We start from the raw sequence: 21,725 nt of genomic DNA, 5'->3' as shown, positions 1-21,725 counted from the left end.
AGAAGATGCAGCAAGCGGCAGAATGTCTCAAGTGCGACGAGATGGCGGCCAAGGAGGAGGAGAAGAAACAGGCTGTTAAGATGATCGGTAAGTCAAGCTGAAACCTGCGCATCACATTCCAGGCTGGTCATCATCGCGATGTTGGCGTGAGTGACATGGAGTGGCAAAGGAGAGACACAGTGTCGAGTCGAGAATCAACCGGAGCAAGAGGTGAGTACGAGTTCATGTTGTGAGGTCCGGACACAGTCAGACACTGTGCAGCACCCTTGTTTCGATCACGCTCCGAAGGGCTGCAAGACGACTCGAGATGAGGCCTCGAATGGCAATGGAGAGAAGGCAGGAAGAAGGATCCAAATCCATGATATCGAAATGGAAATAGAAGAACATTGGAAGGCTGAGGATCAAACGCTGCCTCGACCCCTGACATGGTTCAGCTTCAGGGAGGCTCAGCACCTCCCCCTGCTGTAACCTCGCTGAGATGGCGCCGATACCGCGCTAAGCACGTCATTGTCAGAGTCATTGGCCTCACCTCAGCAACAATAGCAGAAACTCTTTTCCCTTCTCCAGCAGCGACCATCTTGCGATCCTCGCGCGCTTCCCGTCCTCTGCCTCACTCTTCCTTTTCTTCCGGGCGTCGAGCATCAGATCGCCGGTTGACTCAGTCCTGCCATCAATTGGAATTCCCTCTCTCTTCTCCTCCTGTCCTCCTCCCATGCTATGATTTGCAGCAGCCACTCGCGTGCCCCGCCAGCATTGCCGATTCCAGCCCGGCCTCAGACCTACAAGACCGAACTCGGTTCCTCTTCTAACCTCTGATTACAGCCGCGATGCCTTCCATCATGCCTGATCCGGCAGCCATGGCGGTTGAACCAGCGCTCGAAGCGTCCGACTGCTCACAGACCCAGCCGGAGCTGCTTCACAGCCTCAAGCACAGCAGCAGCGTCCTCGCCCTCGCCGTCAGCCCCCAGCACGACTCCATCTACGCCGGCACCCAGGATGGCGAGATTGTCGTCTGGTCGCTGTCCACCTTCCACCAGGTCCAGCAGGTCCAGGCGCACAAGCGGAGCGTCATGTCGCTCTCGCTGTCTCCCGACGGCAACTACCTCTTCTCCAGCGCCTGCGATCCCATCATCAACGTTTGGGATCCTCGGACCATGGTCCGCCTCTTCGAGATCTACGGCAATCACGACGTCGGCGACATCTTTTCGACCGCTTACAGCGAGCAACACGACACGCTATACATTGGCGCGCAGAACATGACGATCCAGTGGGTGACGCTGAGTGACCCGAGCATCAAGGCGACGCCCGACTCCCAGCGACACCCCGACCGAAGGAGCCATCGCTTCTTCGACTCCAAGGCCGTTGGCGGAACGAGCACCCCGAGGCGAAGCGAAGACAAATGGGGGCTGATTCCTCGAGCTGACACGGTCCTGGAAATCGACAGCGGCTCGGTTCGCAAGTTCGCCCACTACGGATACGTCTACTGCATGCTCATCGCAAAGGGGCCTACTGTCGAGGTAAACCCGGACGAAGAGGTGCTCATCTCGGGCGGCGGAGACGGTACGATCAAGCTTTGGTGCATCGGCAAACCGGGCAGAAGCGATTCGAACAATTCTCAGCACAACGGTCTGCGAGAGATTATGTGTCTCGGCACTGATGATGCCGAGTCGGTGCTGTCTCTGGCGCTGGACGGCTCCTTTCTGTATGCCGGGAAGCTGGGCGGCATTGTTGAGCTCTGGGACCTGGACACTGCTCAGAGGCTGAGGGTGATCAAGGCGCAGAACCACGACATCATGTCCTTGCAGATGGGCTGGGGCTACCTTTGGACCACCTCTGCCGACGGCTGGGCCAGTGTAAGTTTTTCCCTCGCTACCATATCTACTTGTGACTACCACTAACACTGTTCTCTACAGAAATTCAGCACAGCGCACTATGGAAGATACCAGCATGTCTCGAGGAATGTGGCTCAGAAATACCAGTGTCTCAACAAATGGAAAGCACACAATGGCAAAGAAAAGACCAAGATACTGGCATCGGCTTGCTCGACATACAAAAGCAACCAATACTACATCACGGGGGCCAACGACAACGACATTTGCGTGTGGAACATCAAGGACGAAGCAGACTCCACAGCAGACTCCAAGAGCCCGACCGAAGATGATGTCCTCCTGTCTGCTCTCAACGAATTTGTCTCGTACAAGACCGTCTCATCCCGGCCCGAGTTTGCCGAAGACTGCCGCAAAGGCGCCACATATCTCGGTGCACTGTTCAAGCGCATGGGCGGATATGTCGAGATGCTCAGCACGGGCGAGTCGCACAATCCTGTCGTGTTGGCCAAGTTCTCTGGAAAGAAGGAGTCTGCCGACAACCGAAAGCGAATTCTCTTCTACGGACATTACGACGTGGTGCCCGCTGACAGCGAAAAGAGCAAATGGACAGCCGATCCGTTTACCGTACGAGGAACGAACGGATTCCTCTATGGACGAGGCGTCAGCGACAACAAGGGCCCTATCCTCGCTGCCCTGTTCGCTGTGACGGACTTGATGCAGGCGCAGAAGCTCGAGAACGACGTCATCTTCCTGATTGAGGGAGAGGAAGAGTCTGGATCCAGGGGCTTCGAGCAGGCAGTCCAGAGAAACAAGGAACGAATTGGCTCCGTGGACTATATCCTGCTTGCCAACAGCTACTGGTTGGACGACGAGGTTCCGTGCCTGACCTATGGGCTACGTGGCGTCCTGCACGCCACCGTCTGCGTTGATTCGTCGCGCCCTGATACGCACTCTGGTGTGGACGGTTCATACGTCAACGACGAGCCCCTTTCAGACCTCACAACGGTGCTGTCCAGGCTCAAGGGCCGTGGCAACCGAGTCATGATTCCAGGCTTCTACGACGGTATCCCTCCGGTGACGCCAGAGGAAGAGGCTCGCTACGACGATATCGCGTCCATCCTGGTGCGCCGCAGCCCAGAGGCTGCCTCCGAGGCAGAGATCAAGAAGTCACTTCTGGCGAGATGGCGTGAGCCAAACCTGACAATTCACCGGTACAACGTGTCGGGACCTGATGGAAGCCTGGTGAGCAGCCACGCCAGTGCGCACATCAGCATGCGCCTGGTGCCAGGACAGGAGGTGAACGTGGTGGGGATGGCGCTGACTCTCTTCCTGCAACGAGAGTTTGAGAGCCTCAACTCGGAGAACAAGCTGAAGATTCGCATCGACAACAAAGCCGAGCCGTGGCTGGGTGACCCGACAAACTACATTTTCCGCACCTTGTGCACTGCCGTTGTGGAGGCCTGGCCCGAACGCTTCGATGCGGGCTCTACCGCCGCCCAGGACTCGAGCTCGGATGGAGACAGTGGCAAGAAATCGCCGAGTGAAGGATCATCTGTGTGCACAGGCAAGCCAAAGAAGCCGCTCTACATCCGCGAAGGCGGCTCCATCCCGGCCATCCGCTTCCTCGAGAAGGAATTCGGAGCGCCAGCGGCTCATCTGCCCTGCGGACGGGCGAGTGACGCGGCACACTTGGACAATGAGCGGATGAGCCTCATCAACTTGGTCAAGGCCAGGGAGATTTTCGGCAAGGTGTTTGTGCGGCTTTGATTCTTCTTTTCTTTGGTTTGTTCGCTGGATGGTTTGCGAGGTTCGGGACGGGTGTTTCATAGACGGATTTGTTTTGTTCATTGACGCCGCTATTGTTTTTCCTCATAGCTTCATCCCCTTGCCATTACTAGATAGATCTTTGGTTGGAGCATAGCAGTGCCTTGGTTAGATACCCAAAAATAGACTTTTCTGAACATTGATACGAGTCAATGTCCGTTATTAGAGATGAACGTCTCGACTGTCTACATGCCACTTGGAGCGCTAAGCTCTCCGGATGCTCCCCTGTTGGGGACAGATTAAGCCGTGCCGCCACTTCACATGCCAGCCGATTGATGGGATTTCGGTTCCTGGATCGGATCACTAATGACGTCGGCAGTGTGGGGAAGGAATTGTGAGTTTAATGTCCATCTTACGCATCTCTTTGAAGCCCTTTGATTGAGCCTTGTCTAATTGTTCATTTATACTCCTTACAACCCAGGTATCTGCAGTTTACGTTTTAGAAGCTGCTTTTGCTTAGGCCATTCTATCGACTCCCTCTTGTATTGACCTTACTTCAACAGCCATACTGCAGCTTTCCATCATCATGGACGGTTTCAAGAAACTGCTACACAACCTCACTGGGACGAAGAATGACGATTCAGTCCCATCTCGAGCCCAAGCCCAAACCCCAGCGCATCGCTGGTCAGGCATCGACAACACCCAGCCCGCAGGCACAAACCCCATCACCCGCTTCTCCGTCGAATACCTCGGCGAGCAGCGCTCGCTCAACAGCGCCCACCGGCGGGACCTCGGCTTCGCGGGCCACATCGGCGGCAAATGGTACGGCGTCTACGGCGACACGCTCTGGAGCAGCCCCGGCGTGACGGACCCAAACGCGGACCCGGATCCGGACGGGTTCCACGGCATGGTGCGCAACTCGGTGGCGGCGCTGACGGAGGATCCGCTGGTGGTGAGGGACTGCCATTTGAACGGGGACGAGCCGGTGGCGCATCCGGCGCAGTTTACGCCGTTTGAGGAGCGCTGGGGAGAGAAGCTGCAGACGGGGTTTGGGGGAACGAGTTTGGTTGAGGTTGATGGGGAGACGGGGGTTGGAGCGGTGTATTACTTGATTGTGAGTTTTTTTTTCCTTCTACGATGATGGTGATGGTGATATAGACAGCTGACGAAGTTTGTGGTAGAATGACAATGAAAACTACCGCCACGCAGGCATCGCCCGCGTCGAAATCATCAACGACGCGCCCACCGTCACGCAACGCCTCGGCGAGCACGGCTGGTGGTGGGATTGCTCATCGATGGCCAAGTACGGCGATATTGCCGCCTACCGGGACGTCAAGAGCGAGTACATCTACGTCTGGGGCCACCCGCCCAAGACGGTGACGGAGTGGCCGGCGACGGAGTACGTGTACCAGGCGCGGGTGAAGGCGAAGGAGGCGTTTGAGCTGGACAAGTACGAGTACTGGTGGGGGAGGAAGAAGGGATGGCGGAGGGAGGTCCTGCGGGGAGCGGAGCATGATGCTGAGAGTGCGGTGATGTGGGGGGTTGGCCAGGGGCAGGTTGTGTTTAGTGAGTGGTTCAAGTGCTACATCTACGTTCATCTGAGTGAGTCCCTCCCCCTTGCTTTCTTTGTTCGTATATGACACTGGAGTTTTGCGATGAGGCCGAACTGACTGAGAATTCTAGATGGACCCAAGGTGGCGTTGAGAACGGCAGACAAGGTGGAGGGTCCGTGGAGCGAGGATCGCGAGATTTACGAGGCTGAGCCGATTAACGGGGGGTTCGTGTACGCGGGCGTTGCGTATCCGTATCTGGATGAGACGGGGAGGACGTTGACGATTGCGTTTACGAATAATAACCATATACAGGTGATTCGGGTGACGTTTGAGTGAGGAGGATGCAGTGTATGAAGGCCAGTTGAGAGTTGAGTGTGAGGGAGGTTTGTTAGAGAAGGAGAGGTTACTTGCAAAAGAAGATGACTATTTCATGATGGTCAATATACTCCGAGCTCAGTATTGAATGTTTTTTAAGAATTCCCAGTGCATGACTTCAATCGCTATACACCCAACCGCTGAGTTATTGATCAACCTCTCGAGGTTGGATGTTCAACTGGGCCACAGACGGGTGTTATGGGTTCCGAAACAGTCATGTTTCTCAATAACGTGCCTCTATCATACTAGGACCAATCCTCCAAATGAATGAAACAGCATCTTCAACAACTTATGAGATGGGGTAGAGCCCACATCGGCACACCGACGGCTTCGGGACGCGGCACAGACGGCGGCTCCTTCACGGGGCGTTTATGGCCCTTCCCCGGCAGACTCTTCCGGCTGGGCGGCGTTGCTACCCGCAATATCCGCAATAGCCGCCTTGCTTTGCTTCTTTTGCAAATGCAAGAACAGTCATGAAGGAAGATAGATATAGAATATTCGGCGCCATCGAATTGATAGGTCATTTTATCGGAGGAAGGATGCCTTTACTTTGGGTAAGGTTTGACTCATTCGGAGAAAAATTGATGATCTACAGCACCAGGGGGTGTGTCTCTCCTCGGGACATCGTCGTAACACCGAGATCTTGATAGAGCATATGAGATCCTGGCATAGAAATGACTGATCTAGGTATTCGGTTATCAACTTGTCTAGCGAGCCAACAGTCCCTGCATATGAGAAGCACTACTGGTCTCGATATACGAACCGCTCCGAAGCATCGGAGCTGCGCTTTCATGAGTAGCGGTTGTGTCTCAAGTAAGAACCAGACGCGATGAGCTTTATGGTACTTTTACCATATCAAGTCGTTATATGCAAGTCCTTTGCTCTTCTCATCGTGTCTCCAACACACATATGCCCAGATCCACAGCCTGTGGTCGAACAACTAAATCAAGAGACTCTTTGAAGCGTCTTTTGACTCCAAGTGCATCCAGGCGCGCAGGGCACGAGATATCAACTGTCCGTATCTGTAAATCTGTTTTCAATTATTCAATACCAGCTGTTGTTGAAGTGCCATCTTCAATACAAAATTTCGTGATGCCTTGCGTTTACTAATATCCAGCGGCTATTGCGGATATCTCGGATCAGCAAGTGCCGTCAAACCACGATGCCCTCCCGGGATTATTGCATCGGAGATCGTTTCCGGCGGCCGGCTATTTCGTCCGCCGAATCTGACATTTCGAAGAAAATAGAAGAGAAACTGATATTCTGGACCGTTTCCCCATCTCTTGGCAACTGCGGGTGAAGACAAACTGTTTCATTCAGTTGTGTTAGGGCAAAAGTCCTAGGATTGATCTTGATCTGACACAGCCTTTATGCGGTTGTGCATGTTCTCGATCAGCGGCCTGGTCCCTCTTGGCTGAAGCTTACCACACCTCTTGTCTAGCCTCTTGACCGTTTCTTTCATCCGTTCATGCTAAGCTCTGTAGCTAAGCTCTCGCCCAATTTCGAAGCCGGCCTCTCATAACTCCTCTCATCTCAATAGCCTGTCTCTTATCGATCTCGCCTTCGATACAAGACCTCGCCAAATCACCCATGGGTGCCTCCTCGCGTGAAGGGGACACGCCACCAGGAGACGAAACAAATTCGATATCGCCAACCCCGATCCTGGTCAAGTGGGATGAAAATGAGCCCGCCAACCCGTACAACTGGCGGACGCTGTACAAGGCGTTCATCACGCTGCTGCTGGGCATGTTAGCCATGGCGGCCAGTGTCGGATCGAGCATCATGGCTCCCACCGACGAGAAGCTGCAGGAGGTCTTCCATATCGGCCATGAGGTTTCGGTGCTGTGCATCTCACTTTACATGTAAGTCAAATCACAACATCATCATCATCATCACAGCCCAACTCAGATGAACTTGCCTGATTTTGACATCAACAACAACAGCCTGGGATTCGCATTTGGCCCCCTTTGCTGGGCCCCCATCTCTGAGCTCTGGGGCCGCCGCATGTCTCTGCTTCCCCCCATGCTTGCCGTCGGACTGTTCTCAATAGGCACAGCCACGAGCAAGAATATCCAGTCCGTCCTCATCACGCGGTATTTTGGCGGCCTGTTCGCTTCGTCGCCGGTGAGCAACGTGGGAGCCATCATGGGCGACATCTGGGAGCCCAAGGTCCGCGGGACGGCAGTGGTGTTTTACGCCCTTTGTGTCGTCGGTGGTCCTACTCTGGTATGTGATGATCCTACAGCTATCAATGATCCTCTTGCATGAGTTGCCGGCTGACCAAGTTCCAGGGTCCCGTCATCGGTGCTTCTCTGGTGGTGAACCCTCACCTTGGATGGCGCTGGACGGAATACATCCAAGCCATCTGGACCTTTACCGTCGCCGCCATCGCTCTCTTCTGCCTGCCAGAGACATACGGCCCCGTTCTGCTGAAGCGTAAAGCCCAGCGTCTCCGCAAAGAGACGGGCAACCAGGCCTACTACCACCCCCACGAACAGACCAAGCTGTCGCCCAAGCTCATCCTCACCAAGCACCTCTCGCGCCCTCTCCGCATGTTGTTCACCGAGCCGATGGTTACGTGCATCGCGCTGTATGCGTCGTTTGTGTACGCCCTGCTGTACATGACTCTGGAGGTGTTCCCCATTGTCTTTGCTCAGCACCGGGGATGGTCGCTGGTGCAGAGCTCGCTGCCGTTTCTGGCGCTACTGGTGGGCGTTTGCATGGCCATGTTTGTCAACTTAGCGAACCAGCCGCGTTATGCGAGGCTCGTGGATGCTGCGGGAGGCAAACCGGTGCCAGAGGCTCGGTGTGCGCCGATGGCGGTAGGGGGGGTTGTCTTTGCCATTGGGCTGTTCTGGTTCGGTTGGACGGCAGACCCCAAGATTCACTGTGAGTTGGACGTATCCCAGTCGAGGGCATAGACAGGTTTGCTAACGGTTTCATCAGGGATTGTGCCCGTTCTGGCAGCCGTCTTCATCGGCGCCGGCTTCAACATCATCTTCCAGCAATGCATCAACTTCCTCGTCGACACATACCGCGTCTACGCCGCAAGCGCCACATCCGCCAACACGTTCCTGAGGAGCGCCCTAGCCGCGTCGTTTCCCCTCGCGGCGGCGCCCATGTTCAATACCTTGGGCGTTGGGCCGGCCATGTCGCTGATGGGGGGTGTTGCGGTGATTGCCATTCCCGTGCCGTTTCTGTTCATGAAGTATGGTGTTCAGCTGAGGAAGATGTCCAAGTTTGCGCCGGTGGACGAGGAGGTGCGGAAAACGGAGAGAGTACAGGCATAGAAGATAGAGTTGTGTGTGTTTTAGAAGACTTTCGTCTCCTTTGAAGCGAAGCGACTCTGGGTTCTTCAAGGCATTCGATTATCAAAAGCGCATTTCGTATACTAGTATAGTTTACAGAGCAGACAATGTGTATTCAATGCTCATTATGTATAAACAGCGAGTTCCCAACTCTTCATCGATTCCCCGCAAATCGACGGCCATCAAAATCATCTAAACCCCCCATCCTAGCCGTACAACCAGCGCTATATACCCCAGTTAGCAGCATCTCGCAGCCACTAAAACGCGCCCGTCAGCAGTCAATCTCTGTTCTAAAACGACCAAGTTCCACCAGCCGCTGGTTTAGTAAACAAAAGGGACCTGCTAGAAGCAAACTTGGCAGACGAGCAGCATCGTCAACCAACGACCGGGGGCGGTGGGGTTGTGCCTCGGTTCGGCAAACGAACCGGCGATTGACATGGGGAAGACGTAGAGGAGAGAGGGCAAGTTTGTCGTGATTTGTTTCGGCTTTGGGGCCTGTTTTTGATTACTATCCGGCTCTTTGTAGTGCATTTCCAGAAAAAGGGATGCTTTCAGCGGCATGACAATCATGACGAGGTGTAACCTGATGTGAAACCATCTTCTTCCACTCTCATTCAACCTCGATACCACACACTCTCTCTTTCGTACAGCCCTGTTCAATCCTGATTGTTACTTCGTTTCAGATCAAAGACAGGCCCTAGTCGTCACCATGGCCGCTGAAGCAAAGATTCCCGCCTCGCTGGAGCAAGAGAGCATCGTCACAAGACTCGATGACAAGACCTTTGCCGCCAATCTCTCACCCAGCTTCTGCATCGGCGCAGGTATGTGCTCCCCAAGAGACTGAAACCATTCATCAATCCCCAGTCCCTATAATAGCTCCATCCACCTCCGATATCACGCTATCTATCCCTTGATCAAGGCTAACACCGACAAGTCCCCAACGGAGGCTACGTCGCCACAATCTTCCTCCGTGTAGCAAGAGAATATCTCACCCCCAGGGACCAACCAGACACAATCAGCGCTCACTGGGAATTCCTCAATCGCACAATCTCCGGCCCAGCTGTCCTCACCGTCGAAGAGGCCAAACCAGGCCGCTCTATCACCGTTCTGCACGTTACTCTCTACCAGGGCAATCTCCTCCCTCAAGCCCCATGGATCTCAACAGGACAAGGCAAGCAGAAGTCGGAGAAAGTAGTTGTCGCATACCTCACAAACAGGAGCATCGCCGCAGAAAAGGGCATTAGTTTTTCCACGGGGTGGTCTCTTCAACCCAGTCTACGTCCGCCAACAGACTTTTCAAAACTCCTCACGAACCAAGATCCTGAATGGGGAGCCCTCGATATGCTGATTCAACGGAGAGTGACCGCCATGCAACAACTTCGCTTCTTTTACAACCGCGAAGCTTTTGCCAAATCGGGGACTGCCTCTTCGTTTGATCTATGGATGTGCAACTCCAACGGCGAGCCCTTTACTGCTCCGGCTCTGGGATTCGTGGTGGATAGCACGGCGGCTTTCGTCACGGAAATGCATCGCCCTCGGACAAAAGACGATCCTCCGGCGGCGGGAGGTGCCCTCACGCGCAAGACGGGCTTGTGGTATCCCACGCTGGCGATGAACCTAGATGTGAAGAAGGCGTTGCCTGAAGCGGGCGAGCCGTGGTTGTTTGTCCGGACATCGTCTAAGCAGGTGCTCAATGGGAGGTATGATGTCGAGGTGATTGTGCTTGATCGGGCGGGCGATTTGGTTGCTTTGAGTCATCACGTTGCTATGATTGTGAGTTCGGAGAAGAATACTGCGAATAGAGAGGCGCTGGCTGGGATCAAATACAAGATGTAATGGCGGGATAGACTTACAACATCAATAGTGATCTTATATTTAACGTAAGGAAAACGGGGACCAACATACATATATGTGACCTCAAGGGAAGAGTTGTATCGTGGCGCATGACATATGTAAATGGCAAGCCAGATGATCACACTACATGTACCTACAACTACATATCTAGATAATGACTTTCAGCAGCATATGTATGAGCTTCAAAGCATTTACGTCTATGGCCTGTGCGTATTCTCGATAAACCCCAATGGCCCAAATCTTATAAGGCAAGAGTTGCATCGCAAGCCATGCTCTTCAATGCTGTAAAGGGGCTTTGAGGCCCATGGCCCGCAATCTGCCTGTCAAGAGGCGCGTCTTACCATTAATCTCTCTACAATATCGTCAACCGGTTGACAGATGATCCAGCCACTAGCTTTACTGGTGAGATGCCTTCCCTATTTTTGCAAGAGAAGAGTCCAGCCACTCGAACCCAGATCTGCAGCCCCTTCGGCGTGGTGACAAGCAGGAGGCATACGGTCGAAAGAGGGGATGAACGCAAGATGTATGTAAGAAAAGTCAAAGGTCTCTATTGCCGTTATGACAAGGCAGTAAGAGCATAGTGGCTCATGTTGGTAGGCTTCCATAAGGTATCAAGGGATCATGCTTCATCCGTAAGACGAGTCGAACTCCTCCAAATGGAATCTAGAATCCGAGACTTGATCCAGCGAATGGGAGAATCAGCTTCGAATCAGATGCACAATTGACAGAGAGCATATCAAGTCGGGTTGGAATATGACTTTTGATAGACGTAAAGCTCGCAAACATTACTTAGGGCAAAATCTGTTGTCCAAGCAAGGGCCTCTGCGGACACTGGGGCGAGCATAAGAAGACCGAATAACTCTGTAGCACCTCGACTAGTAGGGTCTGGTCTATTGTGTCGAGACGAGGATGGACACGTTGGCGCTGTGGCGGCGCTTGCAGGAGACATCAATAAGGCGAAACGAGGCTATTCGCCGTCGGTCAGGTTGAGCTGGTTGAAGACGGCTGTGCACACGCGACCCAGCACGGTTGTAAGCATTATCGGGCACTTGGAGACTCAGGGCGTGCTTCATCCTTGCAGTAGATCCTGTGATGTGCCGTTGGATTGGCGTCGTTGGACTGATGTCGTTGGACTGATGTCTCAGGAAAGTTCGTTTCATGGGGTTTGGATTGATGATATATGGAGGTGCACGCCCATGATCATTCTGATAGCGGCCCCAGCGAAAAGTTATAGGGCTTTAGCGAAGAGCACAGCGCTGCTGCCCAAAGCGCCAGCACTCCGCCTTTCCCAGGACATCGGCGACGGGCGCTAAAATCGATTCTGCCGCCAACACCCGACGCTTCTTGTTGGGCTCAACTTCTGGCATCAAACGGACAGTTGAGGTCACATGCATCCACATTCGTCACAAATCAAATATCCCTTGTTCTCAGCTTGTCTCGGAAACCACTCCCGCCTCACCTCACTGCTGCCCTTACCTCTTCTGGCGCTCATCGAGTGTCTTGCAGCGATCCGCTGCTGAATTGTCCACTTCATACAGCTGCCATCGCCACGATGCGGGTCGCTTCAACCCCTGGTCTGGCCAGCGCCTCTGCCCATTCGGACACTCTCATACACTAATTGGCCCATGGATAGAGGCACAAGCAGAGGTGGCTTTCGGGGGGCTGGGCCAATGGCGCCGGCCTGGTCGCGCCGCACCGTCCCGCGCGCCTCGTCTCTTGGGCTGACGGCCACGGTTTCTGACAGCAAAGGCAGCCAGACGCGGAGCCTCAATCGAGCCTTGGGCAACAACTGGAGCTGAAGGAGAGGTAAAGGCAGAGACAGCAGGCGGATCATGGATTGTGCTGCTCATCCACTTCTGCCCATGAAAACGCCTTGTCAATGCTATATCGCCGCTTGTGCCCTGCAGGCTTCGTCCCAGGCACGAATCTTCTCCATCGATCGCAGCCGTCGCCTCCTAGTACGCTCACAAGCCCGAGCCGGGTTGGCCACAGTCCACGATGAACAGCACCAGCAGCGGCGGTGGTGGTAATGGCAACAATGGCAATAGCAATTCCGACTTCGTCGTCGCCGCCGTAGCGTTAGTCGTCTCGGTCGTGGCGTTGCTGGCGACGTTTATGCAAGTGCTGCAGCAATACTATGCGTCGGCCCAAGGTTATTCGCAATGCAACGAAAAGGTCATGGGCGACTGGGCATTGACCAAGACCAGACAATTCCGGTTCGATGAGCTACGGTTTGAAGTCCAATTCGATGTGCCCGTCATCTTCGTGTCGCCGCCCAAGAACCAGAATGGGCCCGTGGCAGACGCTCCCATCTACTACCTGGACGGCACCCCAGAGTCCCAGCGAGTTACGCACTCGACTGCCACATTGGATGAGCGCAAAGAATACAAGGAAAAGTCTGCAAAGGAAAAGATTCACACTTCGGACAATGAAAAGGCTGCCTGGTACGTGCTGCTCTTTGCCGCTCAACGCATGGAGGCCGAATCGCGAGAATGGCAGCAGGAAGAATACAAAGCTTTTGGGCCACCAGACCTGCACGCCATTCCCGCAGAGCCTCCGACACTGAAAGAACATCATACTCTGGCCGTGGCTGTTCAGCGGAAGCGCAAGAGCTGGGACACCATGCCCATCAACGTCACCAAGCCCTACGCCACAACGACCATGTGCCATCTGATCGAGATGATGGGTGCAATTGGGGTGTACTGGAAGGAATTTGACCGCAAGCGTGATCGCTACTGGGGAGAGGGCAACGGCTTCATGATCCTGGGCGAGAGGATCAGCGACCCCGGACTCATGTTCTCGTTCCAAGTCAATGGCCAGTGCTCCTTTAAGCGGAATCGCGTCATCCCGGTTGACGAGATCAAGGAGCTATGCTTTGGCCATGTGCCCACCATTTACCGCGAGAAGGAAGATAAGCGACGTTTGAAGACAATCGAGGAGCAGCAAAACCTCAGCACCCTCGTCATGGGCAGCTTGCGCGAGATCTCAGAGACCTTGACCTCGATGGGCTGCAACAATGTTACAACTCGGTTATGCTTGGAGGGCGGAACGCGAATGTCTCACCTATTCCCTAGTATGTTACCATCCTTCTCTAATTTTCTTCTCCCTATCTAAATTATCGCAATGATGGTTCCGAATGCTGACACCTCTTGGCAGTATCATTCGAAATTCTCGGCATGTTGAGCCGAATATTCCATATCGAAAACAGCAGCTTCACATTCCTCCCCAACCCGACACCGGACAGCTGGGATAGAAGATCAGTTTCCCTACCCAAGCTACTGGACGCCTTTTACGCAAAGACGCAACCCGGCACCATGGGGCCGGGGCAAGACTCCCTCGTCATTGCTCGCTACAGGCATCACATTGAGTGTATACGGAAGCACCTTGATGACGAGAGAAGCCTGGACAGATGGCTGCTGTTGAGATCGCTCCATGCAGCCTTGGATGACACGGACGATGTCCTCACATCAAGGACCAAGTCGGAAAGGCAGAGCAACCAGGATGCAGAAGATGCCTCGGAGAAGACATACGACGCAGCGTCAAGCGCGGACAAGCACATGCGTCGCCGAGAGATTGTCCAGGATGTCGTGAGACACCACATCCAGGATCTAATCAGATTGCTCAACCAGCAAGAAGATCAGACTTCGGACACCCTGTCTGTTCGCCAAGATATGCCGCCTCCTTCGCCAAACCGTCCACGGCCACCTGCACCACGGTTTGAGGACATGGACGCTGCCGGACCCGACGACCGGCAAGACATCTTGATGGACGTGTATTTCAACGTCATTCGGCCCCATGTGGTGTCAACTGCCCAGAACTCGGCCTTTCGAAGAAACAGTGTCGTTGGCCCGGAGCTGGGACGCACTCTCGCTGGAAGCATCCGCTCCAACACGTCTCTTCTTCCCCCGCATGCCGCAACTGAGTCCGGTACAAAGAGTGCAGAGCATACGACGAAAGAGGTCACAATACATCATCATGAGGGTCGGCTGGAGCTCTCCATTCCTGTGCAAAACAACACCGACTCAGAAGAAACCCACAGCGGCGTGTCGCTTGCCGACCTGGACGTCACGCACAATGATGTTTGGTGCACGCTCGTCTTCCGCATGGTCTGTTGGCTGATGCTGCACAACTTTAACAAGAAGGATGTCCAACTCCCCAAGAGCGAGCTTCTGGGCAGTCGAATGCCGGTGTACATCTCATGAGTAAACGGCGCCCTTTTTGGAGCATTCTGTTGCATTTTGTTGCATTTTATGAGCGAAAAATATGGTTGCTATCCAACGACTGCATGCATAGCATTAGGATTGGGCCTTATAGACACGTGTAAATGGAGTTTTGGTTTCATCAACGGGATATGTGATTGTTGGGTAGACGAATTGGCAGTGCATCGCGAGGCATCTCTCTCGAATTCAGATGGCGACTGTGCGGAGGATTGTGTTATGGCTTTTGAAGGGCTTGTCGGTATCTCAATGATGTATGATGAACGTGTCGATATATGATGAATGAGCGAAACCATTCCCTTCCGAGACGGCGCCATGGTGTTTCAACCTTGGGCTTCCGGGCCCAGCTGTGCGGAGATCTCGGTAACCCGGAGCAGGCAGTCTCTTTTGCACTCCCGACTTCAAAGTTCTACGCTTGCATCAGATAGGCTGACTGTAGTCCAATCGATCTACGAACAAGCAAAATGGCGTGTTCTGACTTGGGTAGATGGATTGCATGTGTTGCGGTCCGTTTTTTAAGGGGTTGAAGAGCGGGCGCACTATGCGTTGGCAGCCTGATATGAAGTGGCGTCCATTGTGAAGGGAAAGAAAGGGAATTATGACAGGGCACGAAGTTTACCTTTGCGGACGTGTGGCTTGCGGAGAAGGGCCTGAGTTGTCTGGAAGTCACTTGATGTTTCGTTGGATGATGGGGTTGGGTGAGGCGATTTGATGACGAGACATGGAGGAGGTATCGTATGGATTGTAGCGAATAATTGCGGCTGGATTGGAAATGAGGTGTCATCTCTTTTTTCACGGTCTAGGATAGGTGAGCCGAGCTGATAACGGAGTGCATACGGATGGTGAGGGTGAGAGGACGAGTGAGATTTGGAATCTGTAGTCATGGTCGTACAAGGTCTACGGCTGGTGTTCTAGGCTGACATGAGATGCCGTGCTGCCATTCACATCATCCTCCGGCTTCTCACGTACTACCCCTACAGAATCCCATGGCATACAGGCTGAACTCTCATGACTGTCGCAAGAAAGATGGTAGAGAGGCATCACAAGCCGCAATTGGCATCTCTCGCGGACAAGGCCAGGGAGAGAGACAAGGAGCAAAGCAGGTTGCCGCTGGGCAAACACAGGCTGGGCTGCAGTCAGAACCCAAAGACGCACGTTATTAATAATGGTGCTTGATCAGGGCATGCCTTGTTCGCCCATGTTAGTAGCTGCATATGTATGTACGAGGCAGCCGATGTAGGTCTTCAGCGGATGTGCGCAGTATGTGGTGCTGATACCCTGTATTCCTGCATTGGCTCGAGAACGAGATAAACTCATTGGTAGGTTGAATCTTTGGTGGACTCATATATTAGTTTATCATTGAGAGTAGATGAATGAACGGAGGTATTGATTTAGAGAATGAGCAAGGTGAGCTCTTTGCTGGCATGCATCTATCACAACCCACCGCTCACGCCGTTTGATAACGCCGGTCATGCAGATGTCGCGCATCAGAGTCGGCAAGTCTGAAGAGGGGAAATGGCCGGCACCAGGTGATTACGCGCAGTAGCAAAGAAAAAAATTGGAAAGGCGAATGCAAGTTAACATGAGCATGACGAATTTGGGCAAATTCTTCCGAGTCGGTTTCGTTTCCCTGCCTTATGGATCGTGAGAGAAAGGAACTTGACCGGGGGCGAAGACATTGATGGACGGCTTGCCGCTGGGTGTTGGTGATGTGAGTGATGGACGGGGAGTGAGTCTGATGCCCTGCTTTGGGTCTTGGACGGGATATTACTGCAGGTTGGAAGAGAGGGAGAAACAGGGTTGATGGGCATGGGGTCCACTGTGAGGGGACCGATATGGGGAGAGACGGGGAAAGTGGTTCTTTTCCTTGCCCCCAGTCTCGCGATGGCGAGGTGTGAGATGAGATTTGATGCGAGGTTGATGAGAGCCGGTAAAAGTGCATGCATCTGGCTGTTTTGGCTGATTGGGCACAATTCCAGGCTCAGTTGAACCCCTTTGTATCCCGTGCAGACACGTCCATCACAAGCCGATGTCTGCCTTGATTGACACCGACTTGACCTTGGTGCATTAGTACGAGTGCTCAGTGGAATCGATGGAATTGCAGGTCAGCACAGTGCCGGCCAAGATTGGCAGTGGAGAGATCAATGTGATCCTGAAGCCTGTTTTGCGCGGTTCTCCCGCCTTGCCCGGCTTGATGGAAAAGCGCCTCCCGCACGGCAGCTAAAAGATACGTCCGACCGGTTTCTTGCCGTGATGTGATGGAAAGAAAAACCTGCAAATAAGTACTTTGGTTGCCTTAGTCATCCTGATCTCGACGCGGTTTCTAGCATAATCGCGTCCGGTTAGCCGTTCGCCTGGGACTTCGCGACCTTTGGTTGTTCGATGGCCGAGGCTGGAGTGGATGACATCCAATTCTCAAGTTGTCATGCAGTGAGCCTGGAGGCGTTTCGGCGATGCCCTAGCATCACCGCTGCAAGTACCTTGCACGCCTTGCAGAGCGCAAGAGATACAAGTGCAGCGCCAGGCTAGCGGCTTAGGCGCGGCCAAGGCAGCCGTTTCCCGCAGGTCCCTGTACAAGTACTGTCGGGTATCAAGGACCTCCTGGTGGTGGCGATTCAACGTCCACAAGGCCTCAAAGGCGCCGTTGCCTGCACGTAGCGGTACCCGCGCCTGTACCTATACCCAACGGATCAACCCAGTATCACGCCGCTAAGCAGCCAGCTGCACTGTGTTTTCGTGCCGACCTCAGCTGCACTCGGGCAGTCTCTGTGCTGCTCCAGAGCCTCCCGTAGCGCTGCTCAGCACAGCCCGGGCGCTATTCCTCCTGCCGCCGCCAGCGTTCCAGGTACCTCGGGCGCCTTAGCTAAGCCAGCCCTGCACCAGCGACAGCCCAGGCGCTATTGCCGCTCCGACTCGACTTGCCATTCGTACCGCCCGCCACAAAAGGGGATCTGGACAGTGCCGAGTTTCTCACGGCCGGACACGCCGCCTCTCGCCCTTTGTTCCGCCCAGACAACGAAAAAGCAAGGCAGAGGACGAGAAAAAAAGCAAATCCTCTCGAGCGTGTCCTGCTCGCCCCTTCGACATCCTCCATACCTGCGTGTTCAGCTGTCTGTTCTTCACTCTCTTTGTGCATTTTGCGTGGTTTGTCATCGCTGTCCCCTCACGCGCAGGGCCCGAAAACCTGCACCAACAGACGCAGACACAGAACAAGACCCGAAGCCACGCGCACCAGCCTCGTGTCCCCCAGCCTGCAAAACCCTTCAGGTTCCCTCGCCCAGACAGGCTCGCACTGCTCTTGTTTCCCGCCAGCCACCAGCACCAGCACCCCCGAATCTTCCTCATCTCCATCTCTGCCCTTCGACCCCGAGCAGAAACACCATCGACAGCCTCGACATCACAACGTCCCCCAGCGTCTCGCGAGCCTCAGACTCTGGCCTGGAGTCCAGCCGCCGGGCGGTTTCCCGACACCACGCCATGACGCCCTCGCCATCCCAGAGCCAGGGCCTTGAGCCACGGCGGCCGAGGAGCGCCCACACGCAGACCGTGTCGGTCAACATCGCCGAGAGCACCACCTCCGGCACGCCGCCCGCCCGCCGCTTCCAGCTGCACGTCAGCGAGTGCGTCGAGACCAAGACCGTCACCACAACCACCCGCCTGACCAGGAAGTTCCCCCAGGTCTTCATCCGCGACCCCGCCCCTCTCGAGAGCCTCGACACCAAGGAGTATCCCTTGGCCATGAAGCCCACGCCGCCTGAGCTGGCCGACTTTTCCTACAGTTATGGCGCCGACGAGGACGATGATGACGCTGCAAGGCTGGAGGATGCTGATGAGGGCCTTGACGGCCAACTGGTAAGTGGAGACTCGGCTTCACGGTCGTCATGGAATTCTTTTTGGTTTCCATCTTGTTTTCTTTTCGCCCTGTTTTGCTGACCACGACCGTGTTTATGGATGATGCAGGTCAGGAGAGGTCAAGCCTCCACTCCAGCCGTGATCAAGCAGGAACCTCCGTCGAGTCAGGTGCAGACCCCGGAGCCCTTGAGCCGCATACCGTCTGCCTCCTCGCCCGAGCCCTTCTCTCGCCGGAGCCACCGAATAGCCGCGGCAGAGTCCCCTAGCGCGGCTGCCACAAGATCCTCTCAACGTCTTGCCCGCTCCTCGAATCTGCAAGCCGTAAATAACAGGCTGCGTCGCTCTCTCGTCCAGGGAAACAGTGCCGTTGGCAGCAGCAGCAACGTCGGTGAGAGCAGCACTGGCACGCTGCGTCTCGATACCGGCGAGAGAACAGCTAGAAACGCCTCTATTGGCGTACTCGCCACGCCCGACGTTACCGATATGGTCGAGCCGATCCCGGGCCGGTCGTTGCAAAGACGCCCCCTGCACCGCGAATACTCGCCCAACGCGCAGGGCTTGCTTCGCGGGCGTTCCAAGTCTCCTCCGTACGAGGCGTCGAGCCCCGCCGGGAGCGATGCACATACGTTCAGCAGCACCGTGGCCACGCCGCCGGTTACCGATGCCGACCCGGAATCCTTCGCTGACGATACCGATGAATCTCTGGAACCCTCGGTCCGCACCCAGCATCGACCCGCCATCGATGTTGTTGCTGCCCAGGATGCCAGTCTTCCTAGTCCGAGATTATCTCCAACCCTGGCGGCTGCCCAGCTGCATTCTGCCGAGCCAGACGAGAACGCGCCCTCCAGCTTTAAGACGGACATGACAGAGTCGGACACGTGGATGGCCGAATCCGAAGCAACCGACATGGTCCCCTACGAGCATCCATCCCACGGCAAGCGAGCCCTGGTGCGGCGACACGATCAGCCCGTCATCGTTGACCCGCAGACGCTGCTGGAGGCGTTTGACTCCATGAAGACGGAGATGAAGACATTTATGATGTATCAGTTTCTCCGTCGCTGCCCTCGGCCCACTCTGCGCATCGTCGCCGACGCAGTGAATCCCGCCCTGAAATGCGACTTCCTGCAGCAACTACCCCTCGAGCTGAGCTACCACATTCTATCGTACCTCGACTTCCGCGATCTCACACGCGCCGCCCAGGTATCGAAGCAATGGCGCAGCATTGTCGACAGAAATGAGACGGGCTGGAAAGAGCTGTTTGACCGAGACGGCTTCGTTCTCCCGCCCGGCGAGCTCAACAAGGCCATTCTTCAGGGATGGGGATGGCAGGATCCCGTCGGCATACACGGCTACGAGCAGGACTTGAGCATGCGAAATCGGCTGACCTCTTCGGAAAAGGAGCTCACTCAGAGCCTGAAACAGGAGTCGGCCCCGCGAGTGCGAAGCTCGAAGCGCAAGCGCGGCCTCGGCGCCTATTCGGCATCGGAGCGTTCGAAGCGGCGGGCCAGCACCCAGGAAGTGGTGGCCAACCACAACGACAGGGCTCAGGGCGAGGTCAAGCAGCACAAGTCGGCCGGCCCCCTCTCTGCTGCCCATGCCGCCATGCAGGCCGTGCCGGACCCCCAGATTGGCCTGCGGAGCCTGCGCCAGCTGCATCTGTTCAAGTCTCTCTACCGCCGTCACTACATGATCCGCAACAGCTGGACCAACCCTGCGACGAAGCCCAGCCACGTAGCGTTTGCTGCCCATCCCCGGCACGTTATCACCTGCCTCCAGTTCGACGACGACAAGATCATCACGGGCAGCGACGATACCCTCATCCACATCTACGACACCAAGACGGGCAAGCTCCGCAAGAAGCTCGAGGGCCACGAGGGCGGCGTCTGGGCGCTCCAGTACGAAGGTAACATTTTGGTTTCGGGCTCGACGGACAGGTCGGTGCGGGTTTGGGATATTGAACGTGGACTTTGCCAGCAGGTTTTCTATGGACATACCAGCACAGTTCGCTGCTTGCAGATCCTCATGCCGACAGAGACTGGCGTTTCGTCGGATGGTACCCCCATTATGCAGCCGGAGAAGCCGCTGATCATCACGGGTTCCAGAGACAGCCAGCTGCGCGTCTGGCGTCTCCCCGAGGTTGGATCGCGGCGCTATATCCAGACGGGGCCCCCCGCCCAGGAGTCCGACTGCCCGTACTTCATCCGCGTCCTGACCGGGCATACGCACTCGGTCCGTGCCATCTCGGCCCACGGCGACATCTTGGTCAGCGGATCTTACGATAGCACCGTCCGCGTCTGGCGGATCAGCACGGGCGACTCCTTGCACGTGCTCCACGGCCACACGCAGAAGGTGTACTCGGTGGTGCTCGATCACGAGCGCAACCGCTGCATCTCGGGCTCCATGGACTCGCTGGTCAAGATCTGGGACCTTGCTACGGGCGCCTGTCTCTACACGCTGGAGGGCCACAGCCTCCTCGTGGGCCTGCTGGACCTTCGCGATGACCGCCTCGTCTCGGCCGCCGCCGACTCGACGCTCCGGATTTGGGACCCGCAGACGGGCAAGTGTAAGAACACCCTGATGGCGCACACGGGAGCCATCACTTGCTTCCAGCACGATGGCCGGAAGGTGATTAGCGGCAGCGAGAAGACGGTCAAGATGTGGGACGTCAGGACGGGAGAGTGCGTGCAGGATCTCCTGACGGACCTTTCCGGGGTGTGGCAAGTCAAGTTTGATGGAAGGCGATGCGTTGCCGCTGTGCAGAGAGATAACTTGACTTATGTGGAGGTGGGTTTCCCGGAGCTTTCCTCTCCTATTCACTCCTCTTCCAAGATGTATATGACTAACTTTGACGCAGATTCTTGATTTCGGCGCCGTTCGTGATGGACACCCCCCCGAGGAACTTGGACGCCGCATCCTCCTGAATGAACCAGAAGTTCGTGCCATGATCGAAGAGGAAGTTTGAAGCCTTGGAAA

The 21,725-nt window shown here is 55.3% G+C and overlaps 6 protein-coding genes across 6 annotated transcripts; all 6 read left to right on the top strand.

Moving 5' to 3' along the window:
* Positions 1-857: 857 nt before the first annotated feature.
* On the top strand, positions 858-3,596 carry BBK36DRAFT_1120360 (glutathione degradosome; the record flags this gene model as incomplete). The annotated part of the gene is made up of 2 exons (XM_024890688.1): positions 858-1,853; positions 1,914-3,596. The coding sequence occupies 2 exons, from the start codon at positions 858-860 to the stop codon at positions 3,594-3,596; spliced, it is 2,679 nt and encodes an 892-aa protein (XP_024748897.1).
* Positions 3,597-4,179: 583 nt separating this feature from the next.
* On the top strand, positions 4,180-5,233 carry BBK36DRAFT_1202124 (hypothetical protein; the record flags this gene model as incomplete). The annotated part of the gene is made up of 2 exons (XM_024897200.1): positions 4,180-4,707; positions 4,775-5,233. 2 exons carry the CDS (start codon positions 4,180-4,182, stop codon positions 5,231-5,233), a joined length of 987 nt encoding a protein of 328 aa, XP_024748896.1.
* A 1,878-nt stretch (positions 5,234-7,111) lies between these two features.
* On the top strand, positions 7,112-8,811 carry BBK36DRAFT_1121332 (MFS general substrate transporter; the record flags this gene model as incomplete). Its single annotated transcript, XM_024890814.1, has 4 exons — positions 7,112-7,383; positions 7,465-7,747; positions 7,813-8,410; positions 8,468-8,811. 4 exons carry the CDS (start codon positions 7,112-7,114, stop codon positions 8,809-8,811), a joined length of 1,497 nt encoding a protein of 498 aa, XP_024748895.1.
* Positions 8,812-9,538: 727 nt separating this feature from the next.
* Positions 9,539-10,665, top strand: BBK36DRAFT_1169287 (hypothetical protein; the record flags this gene model as incomplete). The annotated part of the gene is made up of 2 exons (XM_024895295.1): positions 9,539-9,650; positions 9,764-10,665. 2 exons carry the CDS (start codon positions 9,539-9,541, stop codon positions 10,663-10,665), a joined length of 1,014 nt encoding a protein of 337 aa, XP_024748894.1.
* Positions 10,666-12,681: 2,016 nt separating this feature from the next.
* On the top strand, positions 12,682-14,885 carry BBK36DRAFT_1169286 (hypothetical protein; the record flags this gene model as incomplete). The annotated part of the gene is made up of 2 exons (XM_024895294.1): positions 12,682-13,756; positions 13,840-14,885. 2 exons carry the CDS (start codon positions 12,682-12,684, stop codon positions 14,883-14,885), a joined length of 2,121 nt encoding a protein of 706 aa, XP_024748893.1.
* Positions 14,886-18,306: 3,421 nt separating this feature from the next.
* Positions 18,307-21,725, top strand: BBK36DRAFT_1202097 (WD40 repeat-like protein). Its single transcript, XM_024897199.1, has 4 exons — positions 18,307-18,778; positions 18,917-19,118; positions 19,182-21,536; positions 21,607-21,725. The coding sequence occupies exons 1-4, from the start codon at positions 18,378-18,380 to the stop codon at positions 21,712-21,714; spliced, it is 3,066 nt and encodes a 1,021-aa protein (XP_024748892.1). The 5' UTR covers positions 18,307-18,377; the 3' UTR covers positions 21,715-21,725.

This window comes from Trichoderma citrinoviride (genome assembly GCF_003025115.1).
Source record: "Trichoderma citrinoviride strain TUCIM 6016 unplaced genomic scaffold BBK36scaffold_8, whole genome shotgun sequence".
Classification (NCBI taxonomy): Eukaryota; Fungi; Ascomycota; class Sordariomycetes; order Hypocreales; family Hypocreaceae; genus Trichoderma; species Trichoderma citrinoviride.
Note: the sequence above shows the minus strand (reverse complement) of the source record. Positions and strands in the feature narration are given on the sequence as shown.

Coding starts and splice junctions, on each gene's coding strand:
- BBK36DRAFT_1202097 (XM_024897199.1), top strand. CDS start 18,378: ATGACGCCCTCGCCATCCCAGAGCCAGGGCCTTGAGCCACGGCGGCCG. Junction 18,779..18,916: donor GGAGACTCGGCTTCACGGTC/GTCATGGAATTC, acceptor ACCTCCGTCGAG/TCAGGTGCAGACCCCGGAGC. Junction 21,537..21,606: donor ATAACTTGACTTATGTGGAG/GTGGGTTTCCCG, acceptor ACTTTGACGCAG/ATTCTTGATTTCGGCGCCGT.